The following is a 15,385-nucleotide window of genomic DNA, read 5'->3' as shown; positions in this document are numbered from 1 at the left end:
CACCACATGAATGTGTCCTTGCACACTTAAATTTACGTGATCAGATCTATGATGCACACATTTGGGCATTGTGAATCGTGATGCCAAATGATATCACTTTTCTATTATCTGGTGCAGCCAGAGAGTAGCCGTAGTTCAAATAAATTGGATTGCGACATTCGGCGCAAGGCCCTTAAACACAGAAAAGCAGCTTTAAAATCCATAAAACCTTTACATAGAAATACAATGATTTATTCTCTGATAAAATTTAATTCTTTACTAATAAAGTTTCATGGAATTCCAAAAAAAATACAAAATAATCCAGAAAAATCAGAATACCATTCTAAAACAAGAATAAATCATTTAACCTTCATAACAAAATTATATGATTCTCCTGATGAAAGTAAACATGTAAAATCCATGGGATTAATGCAAAAATAGTATGGCTGCTGGCTATTATAGCATGTATGCTCAGTTCAAAGCTCTATCCTCTGCCCATTTAGTCTTCTACTCATTTTTCATTAGCTCGCGAGCTTAATTGATCATTCAACTGCTGTTTGAATCCTATTCCTTATCTGAATCTCCTGGGTGTTATTCAGTCTGAGTCCCTTTTTCTGAGTTCATCACATTGTATAGCTATCTATGCCTGCACTATTCTTGAGACGTATGTGTTAAGTGAGTCAGCAACTCAGTGTTTAGTCAGCTGCCAAATTAGCACCATATGGACAAGTAGGGCTTTTAATGAAGACTAGCTAGTAATAATTGAGCATGCACCCTTAGTACCCTTATACTTTTATTCGGAATTAGCCACTAGGATTCAATATAAATTTAAAGACAGATATGATCAAAGATAGATCACGAGGATGAAATCTAGATATGAAGCGCTTTCGACTGCTAGGATTAATTCTTAATCTAGCCATCATATTTAGTTTTATGGCTACGATTAAATTATAAAAGCTTATTACTATAACGGCTACTATATATTAGTATAATTTCAAACCAATCTTGTGTTAATTAATTTGTAGAATAATAAGATCTTTCAACTGATTATGGTGTCGCTCTCTCTCCTCCCTCTTCTTCCTTCTCCAATCACCTCTTCTTGTTCTTAAGCTAGAGTGATTCTTCTCAGCGTGTTCCCACTGGTACATCAAAATCTGTTGTTCTCCTCTTCTTCCACCTGATCTACTGCAGGATATCTTGACCAAAGAACCAAGATAAAGAGCAGGCACACGGTGAACATCAACAAGAAACGTGGGGTTGAAAACGTTCTGTGTAAAACGTCTTTAATGCAGTGAACTCCCACCCCGTGACTAAGACTCTGGTTGAGCTGTTTGCGTCAACGAAACAGGCATCGCCTCTGTCTCTAGCGCCGTTGAGACACTCCCCTTAGTCGCATACGAGGCCCACCCATGTGATTAAGAAACGCGTTGACCCATCAGTATCTCAACCCCAAAAAAAACCCACACATGCCAAATCAGACAAACTCCCCTTTGAAAATCAAACAAATTCCAGACAATCCTTAGTCGCTAAAGAACCCACCCATGTGACAGAGAAACGGGTTGACCCATCAGCTTCTCAAACAGTTAAAAAACTTCGCAAGTGAGAACTCATAGAAAATCCCCAATAAAATCAAACAATTCCACAGGACTAGCAATATTCCTCCCATCCTTTCCTTCTCCCCGTGATGGGTTCAATCGAGCTCGCCCCCTTGTTCTTTCTTCTATCCATCGTTTCATTCCTCCAAGTCCCGAGATCAACCGCCGAAGCACCCCCCATCGTCTGCAACTCAACCCAAGACCCACAATTCTGTAGAACAGTGTTGCCACCGGGAAACAACAATCTCTACAACTACGGCCGCTTCTCCATAGCCCGGTCGCTCACTCAAGCGAGAAAATTCTCTCGAATGGTGAAGAACAAGCTGGCCAAGAGCTCCTCTTTCCTCTCCACGCTGTCGGTGAGAGCTCTCCAAGACTGCGATCTCCTCTCCGACCTCAACATCGATTTTCTTCAAAGCACGGGGAGAACGCTCAACTCCAGCGACGCCCTCCTCGACCCGCAAGCGGAGGAGGCGCAGACCCTTCTCAGCGCGCTCCTCACCAACCAGCAGACCTGCCACGAAGGCCTCCAGTTGGCGTCCTCCGATTGGTCCCTCAGAGCCGAGCTCGGCGCCCCCATCGCCAACGACACCAAGCTCTTCAGCCTCTCTCTCGCCCTCTTCTCCCACGCCTGGTTACACGGAAAGAAGAGAGGAACTCTCGCGAAGAGGCAACTGTTCCGCGCGGGCGACGACGGGAGTCTTCCTCTTGCGATGAAGCGCCGTCAGAGAGAGATCTTCGAGAGCGCGGCGCGGCGACGGCTCTCGCTGACTCTCCCTTCCTCTAACCAGATATTCGTTCGTGAAGTTGTGGTCGTGGGTAGAGGCAAAAACCGCAACTTTACCTCCGTTAACGAGGCTATTAACTCGGCGCCCAACAACACTATCGCCCAGAACGGGTACTATCTCATCTACGTGACGGCCGGCGTGTACAACGAGTACGTCGATGTGCCCTCCTACAAGCAGTACATCATGATGGTCGGCGACGGGATCAATCGGACGGTCATCACCGGCAATCGCAGCGTCGTAGACGGCTGGACGACCTTCAATTCCGCGACTTTCGGTGAGCACGGCGGAAAATTTTTTTTTGACGTAGTTTTGAGAGGAAATTCGGGTTTTTGACGTCGGACCCGTCTCGCAGCGGTGGTCGGGCAGGGGTTCGTGGCCGTGAACATGACCTTCAGGAACACGGCCGGGCCGGAGAAGCTGCAGGCGGTGGCGCTGCGCAACGGCGCGGACCAGTCTACGTTCTACCGCTGCAGCTTCGAAGGGTACCAAGACACGCTCTACACCCACTCTCTTCGCCAGTTCTACCGCCAGTGCGACGTCTACGGCACCGTCGACTTCATCTTCGGCAACGCCGCGGTCGTCTTCCAGAACTGTAACTTATTCGCGAGACTGCCCTTGAAGAACCAGAACAACATGGTAACAGCCCAGGGGAGAACGGACCCGAACCAGAACACGGGGACGTCTTTACAGGGCTGTAGAATACTGGGAACGGCGGAGCTGGCGGCGAACGGAACGGCGATGGGGACGAGGACGTATCTCGGCCGTCCGTGGCAGCTCTATTCTCGGACGGTGGTGATGCAGTCTTTCTTGGACAGGGTGATTGATCCGGCGGGGTGGGCGCCCTGGAACGGAAGCTTCGCGTTGGGAACGCTCTTCTACGGCGAGTATAAGAATACCGGGCAAGGGGCAGGCACCGCTGCCAGGGTTAATTGGCCGGGTTACCGCGTTATGACAGCGCAAGACGCTGTTAACTTCACTGTCTCTAGCTTCCTCTCCGGCGATACTTGGCTGCCTGCCACTGGAGTGCCTTTCTTGGGCGGTCTGACCTAACTATTTAATACCAGTTCGCTTTCGCTACGAATAATTTTACATTGCAGAGAATAAAAGAAGGCCGAGGGATCCGGAATAAGGGTCCGCAGCTGAATGTAGCTTCGAATCGTTGCGCTCAAGTTGAGTTTGTTCTTGAGGTACTGTGAGCTGCTGTTGGATAAGATTTGGTGAGATGACGACTTGGCTGCTACCTGCATATTCGTCTTGTGGCCCTTCAGTTGAAAGATTGATATCTTCTGGGTTTTGATTGGGGCCACAAGTTCTGATGAGCGACTTGGGCTGAGATTCCCTTGTCCCTGATACCCATTCTAATTATTTTTTTTTATGTATACTGAATCAATGGTCATCGGACGGTGAATAATTTTAACCAATACAAATGATGGTCAATGACAGGGCCAAAACAAAAGGTATTCCAATGCAAGTGTGGACGGAGAGGGATGGGGAGAGATAGAGGGGGGAGAGAGAGGGGGCGGAGAGAGAGAGAGGGGGGGGGGAGAGAGAGGAGGGAGAGAGAGGGGGCGGAGAGAGAGATAGGGGAGGGAGAGAGAGAGAGGGGAGAGGGAGAACGGGGAGAGAGAGAGATAGAGCGAGGAGGGAGAGAGACACAGAGAGGGAGAGAGGGGAGAGAGTGATAAATAGAGCGAGAGACAGAGAGAGAGAGAAGGGAGAGAGAGAGACACATAGAAAGAGAGGGGAGAGAGTGATAGATAGAGCGAGAGACAGAGAGAGAGAGAGAGGAGAGAGAGAGACACATAGAGAGAGAGGGGAGAGAGAGTGAAAGATAGAGATAGATAGATAGATAGATAGAGAGACACACACAGAGAGAGGAGATAGATAGATAGATAGATAGATAGAAAGACAGAGAGAGAGGGGAGAGAGAGGGGGGAGAGAGAGTGATAGGTAGAGAGAGACACAGAGAGAGGAGAGAGATAGATAGATAGACAGATAGAGAGGGGAGAGAGATAGATAGATAGATATAGAGAGAGAGAGAGAAACAGACAGAGAGATAGGGAGAGAGAGAGACACATAGTGAGAGAGGGGAGAGAGAGTGATAGATAGAGAGAGACAGAGAGAGAGGAGATAGATAGATAGATAGATAGACAGATAGAGAGGGGTGAGAGATAGATAGATAGATATATAAAGAGAAAGAGACAGACAGAGAGAGAGGGAGAGAGAGACACATAGTGAGAGAGGGGAGAGAGAGTGATAGATAGAGAGAGACACAGAGAGAGAGGAGAGAGATAGATCGATAGACAGATAGAGAGGGGAGACAGACAGATAGATAGATATAGAGAGAGAGAGACAGACAGAGAGAGAGGGAGAGAGAGAGACACATCGTGAGAGAGGGGAGAGAGAGTGATAGATAGATAGAGAGAGAGACATAGAGAGAGAGGGGAAAGAGAGGGAGAGAGAGAGACACATCGTGAGAGAGGGGAGAGAGAGTGAGAGAGAGAAAGAGAGAGAGAGACATAGAGAGAGAGGGGAAAGAGAGGGAGAGAGAGAGACACATCGTGAGAGAGGGGAGAGAGAGTGATAGATAGATAGATAGAGAGAGAGACTTAGAGAGAGAGAGAGACTTAGAGAGAGAGAGAGAGAGAGAGAGAGAGAGAGAGAGAGAGAGAGAGAGAGAGAGAGAGAGAGAGAGAGCGCAGAGAGAGAGAGAGAGAGAGAGAGAGAGAGAGAGAGAGAGAGAGAGAGAGAGAGAGAGAGAGAGAGAGAGAGAGAGAGAGAGAGAGAGAGAGAGAGAGAGAGAGAGAGAGAGAGAGAGAGAGAGAGAGAGAGAGAGAGAGAGAGAGAGAGAGAGAGGACGAAACAAAATTAAGAGATAGCGTGAAAAGAGGGGATTGGAGAAGAACCAAGAGAAAAAAGGTGAGATGGAGAGGGACTTGGATAGAGACAGAAGAGAAGTTGGTGGCTAAATGCCACTAACCGTGTGGTGGGAGGGTCCCCCCGGACTGACCAGTTAGTCCCTTAGTGGAATAGCCTCCTGTCAGGGCCCAGTTCATCTTCTCTTAGGGTTTAGAGCTCTTGTTTTTTATGTTTGTTGACGCGTTTTCATGCGCGTGGCTTGCTGGGAGTCACCAGAAAGAGAAACTCCTATGATTTTCTTCTTCTTTCCTTGATCACTTCTCTCTACTCTTCATCCCCTTCGTAGAGAATGAAGCAACATTTTTCATTAAACCGACTCTGGGCATTTCATGAGAATATCGTAACGATCATACTGCACAGATACAACAATTCTTCGTGAAGATGAAACTAACTTTTTGATGAAATAGTATCATTAAAAGAAGGCTACTATAATTTTCTAATTGTGGTATTTATGTTAAAAGGGGATGAAACCTCGACTTAGGGAACACACGTCTGCCCACAATTGATAGTGACCCTTCAAGGGGTAGGTTGACCTAAATACTTGTCTTTCTGTCTTTCCTGGATTCATTCATAAACTCAATTTTGTTGACCAGAAGAGTATGAGGTTATGGTGCTCTACAGCATCCCACTGTGGCCCTGCCTCAGTATTTTCAATGCAAAAAATTAGATGGCCCACAGCTCGGAAATAAGGACTCCAGCTGTTCTTCAATAGCATTTCAGTGACATCCAGCTTGCTCTTAACGGGTTTCAACTTACAATTATATAAAGTTGTGGTAAGCCGATGCATGCAGTCAAATACTTGATCCTTTCAGCGGGTTGGTGACTAACTTCCCCCTCTCATTCTGTAGGAAGTTGCCCCAGCGGATAGCTGCAATGATTCCTTTCTAATGGTTACTATAAAATAGTATTACTAGTGGTTCAGGCATCCTTGACATCATCATCTACCAATATGACATTAAATACTAATAGACAAATAAGAAAGGAACACATAGCCTTATACTCATAATGAAACTGCAGCTATGATTAATTCTAGATTTAATTTCATCTTAGATCGAATCATCGCCGCTAGATCTCATCCTATCTATATTTGATCCTAATTTAGATTTAAACCTATCACCAAGTCTCATAAATTGTGTATGGTACATGTTCATATATTATTAATCTATTATTATCTGAGATCCCACTGATCGATGCTGATGACTCCTGGGCCGTGAGTAAGACTCCTTTAGTTACTCATCTCCTTCCTATAATATGGGACAGACCCCTTTTTCGTCCTATTATTGACCCTTGTTCTATTTTTTGAAAGGATCTCTCTCTCTCTCTCTCTCTCTCTCCCTCTCCCCCATTCTCATTCTCTCTCTTTAAGGATTTGTGTCTCTCGTCCCACAGCAATTTTGAGTGTTCTACACTTATTTCATCACATCACATCATAAGTTTGGCTCTAACCTGTTCATTATTGATTCTTCATTTAGTTTTTTTTACATTTAGTGCTCTCTAGTAGTTACCTATTACTTTTAACATAAAGGCTCTTTTATCTTTTACATGAGAATGTCCATGTATCTTGCAGGTTTAAAAAGTTGTATCAGAGAATATGGTATCTTATTAGTTATAAACTGAACTTATAGATAAAAAGATAAAGTTTAGTCTGTGAAAAGTCATGATGTATGCTATTTAATCCCACCTCTATTTAGAGCATGCCTTGTTTCCCTTGAAGCCTGAATCATGGACAGATAATCTATAAAAAATGCACCAACATAAATTCCTCTTCGTCTTAACAAATATATCTTGTGGTGTTTACTCAAGGACACCCTACCCTACACTGTTGGGTTTAGTCTACCGTATACTATTCCATATTTCACAATCTAAAGAGATAGTTTGCTTTATGGGTTCTGAATGGATTTTTTATAACACTATGTATGAAGCTCTTTATTCCAATACTAAAATGAATTATTTAATGACTGAAATGTCATGTATAGTTGAGGACCTAGTTCTATCTCGCTTAGTTTACAGAAGTTTCTTCAATGTTCCATAAAAAATTCAATATTATTGATCAATACAATCCCAGGTATTAACTCAGAATTTGACATTATTCAGAATAGAAAGAAAGCTTTCAATGTGAGTGATTTAAGAAACCTGATGGCACAAATGTTTCTTAAGCATGTGATATTAGTATTTTTCAAGAATGCAAGTCCAAATGATACATAAAAAAATATTGACTATACATGCATCTTTCAAATGTTCTTACCTCTAAGTTTCTTGCATTAAATTATATTTAACTCTTAAAATATATATAGAAATCCAAAAAAATAAATAAACTGAAAATTTGAAATTAATCGGTATAAAATGAAAAAAAAATAATAAAACTCTGCTTAAACTTCCTAAATCCGTGCGAAATTGATCAATATATATATATATATATATATATATATATATATATATTTCGTGAGAAATACTATCTTAGGCATCCTAGTCCAGGATAAGTTTGAATTAATCATTAGCAAAAACATTTAGTAAAAACTATTGGGATCAATTTCCTTTTCTTAATCGTTTCTAATTGACTAAAGAGAAAATATTCTAAAAACAATTCTACTTAAGCCACTTTGCAGTGGATGAGTAGTAAATCTTGCCAAGATATGTTAACTGATCATTAAATCTGTCAAAAGTAAATGGAGCTTGGATATTAAAACTTTAGTGCTACTCCCTGATTTGAGGACAATTGAATTCACCGTCGCCTCCCTAGGATCGACCCCTTACTCAAGTATTAAGGGATATAAAAATTTTAGTGATTAAGCTCGAAAAAATCCCTAAATAACGACATATAAACACACATTTTTTGAGCTTATCAGTGAGCAAGAATTTGCTTTGATCGAGAACTTCGTTGGCTGGTCCATTGATTATGTAGCTCTCTTGACCGGGTAATCCTTGGTCTAGGCTCCACTTGATCAGATTGAACTAGGATGGGAACATCCTGACTGAGGGCTTCCCATCTGACCATGCCTCACTGCCGAGGCAACACTCCTGCTCCCGCCAACTGCCGGTTCGTGTCTGCTTGGGCCGCATTTAGCTACCGAACACTGCCGGGTCTCTGCCCTGCGTTGTGAAGGGGTCCTTGCCGCTCGCACCTGCTACTTGATCTGTCGGAGCTGACTAGCATCCGTTAGCTCCGACGGGTCCTGCTGGATTTCTTGAGTCGCATCACCTCCGTGGATGCTCCACCGTCTTTTCTCCTCCGCCCTTTATCAGTAGCTCCAACATCATCTTGCTCGTTGGGCCGCTGTTTGCTCTTTGGCATCTCTCGGCTCCACCGGCTCCGAATCGTCACCGACGTTGACAAAATTCTGCACCGTGAGCCACGCCGACGAGGTACGCCAGCCTCTCCCGACGCTCATTTATTTACCTTTTGTAGTATTCTTTTGTCTCGACTCCACCGCGCTCGGGCTAGGTAGGTGAGAGAGACAGATTGAGAGAAAACTACAATTTTGTGAGTGTCTTACCGGTATAGACACGTAGGCCTGTTACGTGCGAGCCCTACGGATAGAATCCGTTTGGCCGTAGACGCCTTTGTGGCTCTAACGAGGTTCGAGAGGCCATCGTTGCTGTCACCCGGCAACCCTGTCCTTGCTTGGAGCTCGGCGCCTCCCTCGAGTCAGAGCCTACATGTGCGACATGTAGGGCACCTATTCATCACGTCGTAGTTACATAACCCGCTAGGGTTGCATCCGTTGGACGATAATGCTGTCGACGTTCGATACCATCATCCTTTATCGGCACTGAACCATCATATTCGGTGTTTACCGGACGACGCCCTAGATGACGTCCGACATCAAGGATTATTTTCCAAGTATTACAAGAAAGGGACCCAGTTCTGCATCTGTGCTACCTCATTTTCAGATCTTTGGCAATAAAATCCAGGTGTCTTTTTAACATGCATACATATCATGCATTTTTATGATTTTCATCATCATTTTATACCTATGAGTCATGCATAAACATAGTGTTCCTTGCTTTTCTAGTAAGTAATGCGGAAAATATTATAAATGATATAAACCCTAAAACTACTCTAAAAATTCATCTAAACCATAATGATGTATATATACATTTTGAAGGATTTGTAGAATTTATAAAAATATTACATAAACAAATGACTCATTAACCTGGAGTATATGTATTTATATATATATATATATATATATATATATATATATATATATATATATATATTTAAAATGACTATTTTTATTCATTTCATGATTTTATATGCATAAATGTATATCATATTTTTTCTTTAATAGTCCATTTATAGATTCATGTAAGGAGTCTAATGTGACTCAATGCTAGTCCCATATGAGCCTCATATTCCTGATTAGTAACTAAGCCACTACCAACTTGGGGTGAAGATGAAGAAAGCTAGGGTAGCTAGCTATGGGGGTAGTCAGGAACCAAGAATCATACTTAGCATTAATCATGCCGTGGTGTTGCCACGGAGATCAACATGGACATCTCTAGCTAGTGGTATTTCCAAGTACGCCACTATCTGGGCCTTTGATGTCGACTTCACAGCAGTCACACTTGTCATTATTGGCCGAATAAAGAGTCCAAACAGGGAGTCTGTGGAGTGCATATGCTACACTAGCTTCTTCTAAATTATGTCCTCGATGTGGTGGGGAGGCCTGACCATTTGACACCCCCCTCATGCGTCAAACGATATGGTTTCAACTGTGAAGCCTAGTGGTGATGATGTGCATTCTCGAGTTGACACAACCACATGAGGTGTGCATATAGATGCTCCACAGGTCGAAGAACTGTGAGAGATACAAGGCAGACCACTAGAGTATGTAGTAGGATGGTCACAAAGATGTGACATATAAGAAAGATGTGCCCATAGGGAATAGAAAGCAAGTACAATCAAACTTATTCTTGATTCCATAGAAGCCAAACGAAGTTAATATGATACCAAATAATGATAGATTTGTCAAAACCAGGTCAGATTGCACTCATTACTAATCCTAAATAGAATGTCATGACATAGGGAGACATAAGTAAACATAATATCTATTTATATACTATGATCATTATCATATTGATGAAACTGAATTTTTCATAATTTTTCCATTTGTTTCAGAAAAATGGGTTACCCACTTTTGGGATAAGTGCATGGAAGGAGGATTTTGAGCTTCTTTGAAAGACTTTATGTAAATACCCTGATAGATAGTATTTAGTCATTGTCGATGAAATCCCAACATGCTACAAATAATTTCCTGAGAAACCATCATGATATGGAGCCTTGTTCCTAGTAAGTGAGAATACCACATCCTTGATCTCCATTCGTGTAGGAGTGGTTGTCAGGATATGTGATCAGGAGTGGAATACAGGATAATAGATTTAGGATCATTGATAACATCAAATTAGATTCATTGAAATATGATTTAATAACTATTTTGTACCAACTATTTTTGGAATTTCACTTGCATTATTCACCATTTATGGATAAAACGAGAAATTTATGATTTGTTTTCCTAAGCTCTATTTTCATGTATTTTATTGATTCAAGTGGATGCCTTAGGGTCAAGTGGGTTTCTCAAATCTTATTGGAGTTTTATATGAAATACATGACATAGGTAAATAAACTAGTGAATTTGGGATACAAATGAAAGAAAAGGATAAACCCAAGCCATCTTCTATATATAAACAAGCTCCCCAATACATAAGAATGCCGTTCAGACCTCTTTAAGAAGAGGCCCAGCTCTATTTTAAATTTTACCCCATACTTTGAAAGAGATGTTTTCTAAGCTATCCTCAATGGGATGTCACATCTACAATCCAACGTTTGCCATTACATCAGTTTTTTCCAGCGTAGCATGCCTTGAAAACAGTCCATACTTCCAAGCACCACATCTGCACCATTTATTATGTCTACCTCTCTGAGCCTTGGCTTTCCATAAGTATCGTTTTCTCCATCATCATCCCTAATTATAATCCCTGAAGAGCTTTGCATTTTACCACTCCCATTATCATCAATAATGACATCATTGTACAACATGTGCCCAAACAACTCCTCATCATTGACAAATCCATCATCATCACCACCATCACTGATTCCAACCTTCATCTTGCCTTATGGAAGGGCAAACGATCTTTTACTCTTTATCCTACCTCTAACTCAGTCTCATATTATCATCTCCTTTGTGCCTCCACCCTACCATTTATGCACATATCACATTTTGTGCCCATTGAGACATTTTCCTAGATGTATCTTGAAGCATTATAAATACCAAAGTGTAAGGCTCTAATGAACATGAAGTACCAGAGTTTATTGGATCATGGTACCTAAGAGCTTTTAGGTCATCCATTAGATGTCAACATTATGATATAAAAGTAGAATTTTATGCTTAGGTACATCCCTGATGGCTCCATCACCAATCTGGTAACCCACTTAATTCTCGTAGACTTCAGTTAGGCTTATGGCATTGATTACACATAGACCTTCTCTCCAATTATTTTTCAACCACGATATTTCTCTCCATTAAATTGACATATGTAATGCATTCCCCCATAGGGATCTCACCAAAAACATGTTTATGGAATAACCTCATGGCCACATTTCTGAAGGGGATTCATCTTAGGTAGGTTTTCTTTGTCAATCATTTTATGGACTCAAGTCGAGTCTGCATGGCTGGTTAGTAAAGTTCAGTTATCTTATCACTTATTACTGCCTTGCTCCATACACAACTATCTTGACTTAGATGTGAAAGAGAAATTGTCTGGTAATGTCGTATTAGTATTATATACTTATGACATTCTTATGACAAGCAATGGTGTTGCAGGTATTTCTTTCATGGAGTATGTCCATCGAAACTTCTTGATAAGAGGGGCAAACTTTGTTCTTTCTCGGGAATATGTTACTATCAGAAAGGAAAGCTAGCTATATCTAAATGTAAGTCTACTTTCAATCTACTAGAAGAGACAGGGATTATTGGGTGTGAGCAAGAATCTTCACAAAATGAGGCTGGACCCAACTTTTTGGATGACACCTCACCAGTACTGAAGGATGATAGCAGATGCCAATATTGTTGGAAAAACTGATCTAGTTGACACTCACTCTGCCATACATTATTTATGTATTTATAGCTCTCAATCAAATTATGTAGTAACATTCTTAGGTCTATAAGGAAGGGGGCCTATGAGTACTTGTATCAATCAAATGGGCTTTTGGAAAGGGAATCTTCAACAAGCATCATGGTCATCTTCATCTAAAAGAATTTTTTGATTCTTTGTATGTTAGGAAAAAATGAGGTCAGAAGTCAACCACTAGAGACTCCACTTATGTTGGTGAGAATCTGGTAAAATGGTACTCCAAAAGTGAAAGGTGGTTGTCATTCAAATTTGAAGCCCAATACAAAGTGGTAGCTCAGACTACATGAGAGATGGTTTGGTTATCTTTGATGTTAGGGACATTGGGATTTGTATATCCAGTATCTACTCATATGCCCTATCACAACCAAGTGGCTATCTTAATTTTTATCAACCTTGCCTTTCACCAGCTCATGAAACACATCGAGATTTTATCATCATTATTTTTATGAGACGATGTGACAAGGCACCATATCTGGTCTACTTTTTTATTTCTTCTAATGACCTAGCAGAATTTTACTAAGAGCCTCTATATGGTCATATTTGTGAAAATATATTCATAATTAAAGCCATCCACAACATGTCCTATGTGTCTCATGTATAAGGACGACATGCACAATTGTGACTTGAATCAACCTGGTTGATAGGTAGCATAAAAATATCTATGGATTTGTAAAATTGAATGGCCTCTTGGCCTAAAGAACATCCACTATCTTTCCTTATTGTATCCACAAAACGGTTATGAAATCATTCCCCAGCATCATATGATTAAAATCATATACATATATTCTATTTTGATATTTTGATGTCCTTCATGAATCTTTCGATAAGATGTTTTAAGATAAGTAATCATCATAGCCTAATTGCATCATAGTTCAGTCATCCTAGCAGATTTTTGGCTTGATTATAAACATTCCATATGGATAATAATGAATTATGATTTATATTAGTGAATTTGAACTATATGTGGAATGCACAGTAACCTTTTAGGCCATATAACTCCAGAATATTGTCACATGAAACTGAAATCAGGTTTTAAAAGGGTAATTGCAGTAATCTCAGAGAGTCTGGTGTTGTTGAAAATGGCTGAAGAGGTCTTGAACAAGCCAAAGTGATGTGTTATGATTACATATGAAGAGTGGGATATTTTGAATACATTTTCTAAGTTATTAATGTCTTTTAAATATGATATAGAGGACTTTAATACCTCACAAACTATATTTGCATCAAGATTTATTCATATTATAACAGGATTATTTAATTTATGAAGGACATGATTAATTATTCCAGATATTAAATAGTATTTGTACATTTAATGTAGGCAATGACCCTAAAGCCAAAGTATGACACGATGATAGCAAATTCTTGAAGGAGAAATAAATCATGCACTGCATTCAGCATATGCCAGTTGGTGAATACTCGAACAGAGGATGCATAATCGTAGATGCATTGATATTGTAGGGGACATATTGGACATTTTTTGATTTTTTGAAATTGAGAGTATTGCATATTCTTGACTGAGATGCAAATACTCACACATTAGAGAGCTGAGTAGGAAATGTTGGGAAAGAGGGGAGGGGAGGATAGCAAAGAAGAACGCACAATAAAGTGTTTTGACAAAGACCACAGGTCAGTAGCTTCATGAAGCTTTCAATCGTGACATTTTGAATCTACAATGCAGCCAGAACTAGTTTTATCCTGTTTCCCAACAATTTTTTTTGTTACATTCTGTAATAACTATGTCCCCATTTCGACTATGTCCAAATCGCTGTAAGATACCACACTTGAAAAAGCTCGGAAGATAAACTGATCCCTTTAAGTTGTATCCAGATATATCCTTTTTTCAGATATTAATTTGTAAAGACATTATTGACACCAAATGATGGAAAAGACGCATCATTCCCATGACAAGAATGCTTAATGCATTTGGAAATATTGCGTACTTTGACCATCTGTGTTGAATGGGAAATCATTCTCCACACTACTGATAAATAGGTGCAGTACAAGTCAGTTGTGGCCAATACTCCATGAGCTAATATAGAAACCAAATGATTCATGCACGCAAGGGAAATGAATTTCCATTCATCAGATACGTGCAAAACCAATGTGGAATAAGAACACTAGGCTCTTGAGGATATATGATCAATGCCCAAAAAAACATGCGAGTATAATATGTAAAGGCAAGAATATAAACTCATGGATAAAGCTGTTAGAGAAAAGGAAAGGTGGTGTAAAGGAAAGATGACAGATCAATCTATCAATGCATAGATTGATCTGTTGTCGGTTAAGAAGTTGTAGAAGGTGAGATATGGACTTTTCGTGCATCGAGTAGGGGATCTTATCGTTTTTTATTAGTTGTAATGATAATAGATTTAAAACTGATGACTTGAAATGCTCAGAACTTTATTAAATTAGAACCCATTAGATTATTCAACCCATTGGCATAAATTATCCAAACTCGTCAGAAGGACGAAGTATGAAGAAAAATATCAAAAGGATGGGCACCTTTTCTCTCTTCTTGAGTTTCATTACGGAGTGTTCCCCATCATTTTCAAGTGCAAGATCTCGGGCCTAGAAACTTATATCAGGTCCCTATCCACTAAATAATATCCTTCATTTATCAAAGTCAATCGAGTGGGCATGCCCCCAATTAGAATACAGATATTCATCCGCGTCGTGTATCAGGCTATCGAAACCTTACTAAAATACAGCCCTTGTCAGTTAGTTCAGCGCAAGGGTACATCATTCACTTAAAGGGGAAGCAATATAGAGAGATGGGAAGAGAAAGCGAAAGATTATGTTTCTAGTTGGGGCGGCTGAGTTTCTTGAAGAAAAATAAAACTTAGTTAACTGCATATTATATCATTTTAAGAAGCTTTGCGACAGTGCTGCAGAGTTGCAGCCCACAGAGAATTAGTGCATAAGGCATTATTCAAAGCAATACAAAAAAGAAAGCATATATCATTCACTTGA

General features: G+C 40.7%; 1 protein-coding gene across 1 annotated transcript; it reads left to right on the top strand.

The window, feature by feature from the left end:
* Positions 1 to 1,560: 1,560 nt before the first annotated feature.
* Positions 1,561 to 3,553, top strand: LOC144714270 (pectinesterase-like). Its single transcript, XM_078588987.1, has 2 exons — positions 1,561 to 2,636; positions 2,715 to 3,553. The coding sequence occupies exons 1-2, from the start codon at positions 1,664 to 1,666 to the stop codon at positions 3,410 to 3,412; spliced, it is 1,671 nt and encodes a 556-aa protein (XP_078445113.1). The 5' UTR covers positions 1,561 to 1,663; the 3' UTR covers positions 3,413 to 3,553.
* Positions 3,554 to 15,385: the final 11,832 nt, after the last annotated feature.

The sequence above is a fragment of the Wolffia australiana genome, chromosome 17, assembly GCF_029677425.1.
Source record: "Wolffia australiana isolate 7733 chromosome 17, ASM2967742v1".
Classification (NCBI taxonomy): domain Eukaryota; kingdom Viridiplantae; phylum Streptophyta; class Magnoliopsida; order Alismatales; family Araceae; genus Wolffia; species Wolffia australiana.
Note: the sequence above shows the minus strand (reverse complement) of the source record. Positions and strands in the feature narration are given on the sequence as shown.

What these genes read in the sequence shown, in the direction of transcription:
- LOC144714270 (XM_078588987.1), top strand. Translation starts at nt 1,664, where the DNA reads ATGGGTTCAATCGAGCTCGCCCCCTTGTTCTTTCTTCTATCCATCGTT. An exon ending in CTTCAATTCCGCGACTTTCG is followed by an intron (nt 2,637 to 2,714) that starts GTGAGCACGGCG and finishes CCCGTCTCGCAG; the next exon opens with CGGTGGTCGGGCAGGGGTTC.